The sequence below is a fragment of the Micropterus dolomieu genome, linkage group LG21 (genome assembly GCF_021292245.1).
Source record: "Micropterus dolomieu isolate WLL.071019.BEF.003 ecotype Adirondacks linkage group LG21, ASM2129224v1, whole genome shotgun sequence".
NCBI classification, from domain to species: domain Eukaryota; kingdom Metazoa; phylum Chordata; class Actinopteri; order Centrarchiformes; family Centrarchidae; genus Micropterus; species Micropterus dolomieu.
In genome coordinates this window covers 35,772,389-35,774,857 of record NC_060170.1, presented here as the reverse complement: position 1 = coordinate 35,774,857, position 2,469 = coordinate 35,772,389, and the positions used below count along the sequence as shown (strand labels likewise).

At 51.3% G+C, this 2,469-nt stretch overlaps 1 protein-coding gene across 1 annotated transcript in view; it reads left to right on the top strand.

Annotated features, from left to right (window-relative positions):
• Positions 1 to 2,469, top strand: part of card9 (caspase recruitment domain family, member 9) — an 11,599-nt gene that overhangs the window by 5,617 nt on the left and 3,513 nt on the right. The window contains exons 9-11 of the mRNA XM_046034817.1: positions 190 to 378; positions 465 to 516; positions 605 to 732. Coding sequence (XP_045890773.1) covers positions 190 to 378; positions 465 to 516; positions 605 to 732 — 369 coding nt within the window. The remainder of the gene's footprint in view (positions 1 to 189; positions 379 to 464; positions 517 to 604; positions 733 to 2,469) is intronic.

Sequence of the window (2,469 nt, the reverse complement as noted above, 5' to 3'; positions counted from 1 at the left end):
AGAGAGAGATGAGAGGAGGAGGAGGAGGAGGGGAACAGGGAGAGAGAGAGATGAGAGGAGGAGGAGGAGGAGGGGAACAGGGAGAGAGAGAGATGAGAGGAGGAGGAGGAGGAGGGGAACAGGGAGCGGGACAGGAGGAGGAGCGTAGTGATGATGTCATGAATGTGAGCCCTCTGATTGGTGTTTCAGGCTGTGTCGTTGCAGTCGGAGAAGCATGAGGAGGTGCGGCTGCTCCTGCAGGAGAAGGACCAGTACAGAGAGCTGGTCAGACAGCTCACCGAGAAATTTGATAGGATGGAGCTCATGCTGCTGAGGTCACAGGGGGAGGAGCTACAGTTGAGGACACGCCTCCGCAGGCTCACCTGTAAAACTCACCAGGTGAGGAGGCGGAGGGAGAGGAGGTGATGACAGTGTTGATGATGTAATGACAACGATGATGTAATGATGAAGGCTTTCTCCCTCAGTGTGACAGGAGCAGTGAGGAAGAGGAGGAGCCCGCAGACAACGCCGATAAAGGTGAGAGTCACGTCGAGGTCATGAGGAGTGGCGAGACGTGAAGCGGTGTGATCATGTGACCTGGTATCATGTGACCCTGTGCGATCAGGCAGCAGCGAGGAGGTGCGCAGTGGGATGTCGGGGGAGAACGAGGAGGCGGCGGCCCCGCAGGAGAACAGCTCAACACCGGGAGGAGCCACAGAGTCTAAACAGAAGCCCAGGACTGCTGCATCATGGGTAATATACCTGAGGAGGACCTCCTCGCACGCGTGTGACGCTGCGTTCCAGGCGGCGAGTTAGTTTCTGACTTCACAAGAAGAAACTGACTTCAGCTGGCGTTCACGGTGGAGGTCAGAAATTTCTGAGTTCCGAGTTGTCTCGAAAGCAGCGTTAGTCCCTCCCAGCCGACGGCGGCGACAGACATGTAAAGAAACGAGCTGCACAGCTGCAACATCTGTCCGGTGTTTGAGCTGCGACCTCTGACAGAGCAGCAAAACGGAGATCTTTCCAGAAACACGTCTGTCCACATCATGACACGCAGAAACAGCTGCAGCCAATCAGACGCTACGCAGACACACAGTGGCTTTGATTTCAGCCGTCAGCTTGACGACAGCAACGCTTCATCCTCAGGCCTGTAAAGTGCGATTTATACTTGCGCTACGCCGCAGCCTCAAAAATGTAACTATGCGTGGAGGCGATGCGGAGCGTGAGCACTGTGATTGGGTGGCCTCACAATGCCTCCGAGCCGACAGGAAGTTCTTTGACGTCGGTGAAGTTTTAACATTAGAGCGTCACAACCCGAGCGAAATGACTCGATCAGAATGTGATCCATTCGGTCGAGAACATTTGAAAAGGCTACACCAGCAGCACGTTTACAATTTTACCCCCATTCACGTTAGTCGAGGGCTAAACCGCAAGTTAGCCTGCTCGCCAAAAGTCAACACAGTGGACGCTGTAGCGCTGCTGCCGACTAGCGTTTGACGGTGTAATTGCAGAATGACACCGACGCACAAGTATAAATGCAGCTAACGTCATCGCAGCCAATGTCGCTGAAGCTAACGTCGCTGAAGCTAACGTCGCTGAAGCTAACGTCGCTGAAGCTAGTGTTACTGAAGCTAGTGTTACTGAAGCTAACGTCATCGCAGCCAATGTCACTGAAGCTAACGTCGCTGAAGCTAACGTCGCTGAAGCTAACGTTGCTGAAGCTAGTGTTACTGAAGCTAGTGTTACTGAAGCTAACGTCATCGCAGCCAATGTCACTGAAGCTAACATCACTGAAGCTAACGTCGCTGAAGCTAGTGTTACTGAAGCTAACGTCATCGCAGCCAATGTCACTGAAGCTAACGTCACTGAAGCTAACGTCGCTGAAGCTAACGTCGCTGAAGCAAGTGTTACTGAAGCTAACGTCATCGCAGCCAATGTCACTGAAGCTAACGTTGCTGAAGCTAAAGTTGCTGAAGCTAGTGTTACTGAAGCTAACGTTGCTGAAGCTAGTGTTACCGAAGCTAACGTCATCGCAGCCAATGTCACTGAAGCTAACGTTGCTGAAGCTAACGTTGCTGAAGCTAGTGTTGCTGAAGCTAGTGTTGCTGAAGCTAGTGTTACTGAAGCTAACGTTGCTGAAGCTAGTGTTACTGAAGCTAACGTTGCTGAAGCTAGTGTTACTGAAGCTAACGTTGCTGAAGCTAGTGTTACTGAAGCTAACATCATCGCAGCCAATGTCACTGAAGCTAACGTCACTGAAGCTAACGTCGCTGAAGCTAGTGTTACTGAAGCTAACATCATCGCAGCCAATGTCACTGAAGCTAACGTCACTGAAGCTAATGTTGCTGAAGCTAGTGTTACTGAAGCTAGTGTTACTGAAGCTAACATCATCGAAGCTAACGTTGCTGAAGCTAGTGTTACTGAAGCTAACGTTGCTGAAGCTAGTGTTACTGAAGCTAACATCATCGCAGCCAATGTCACTGAAGCTAA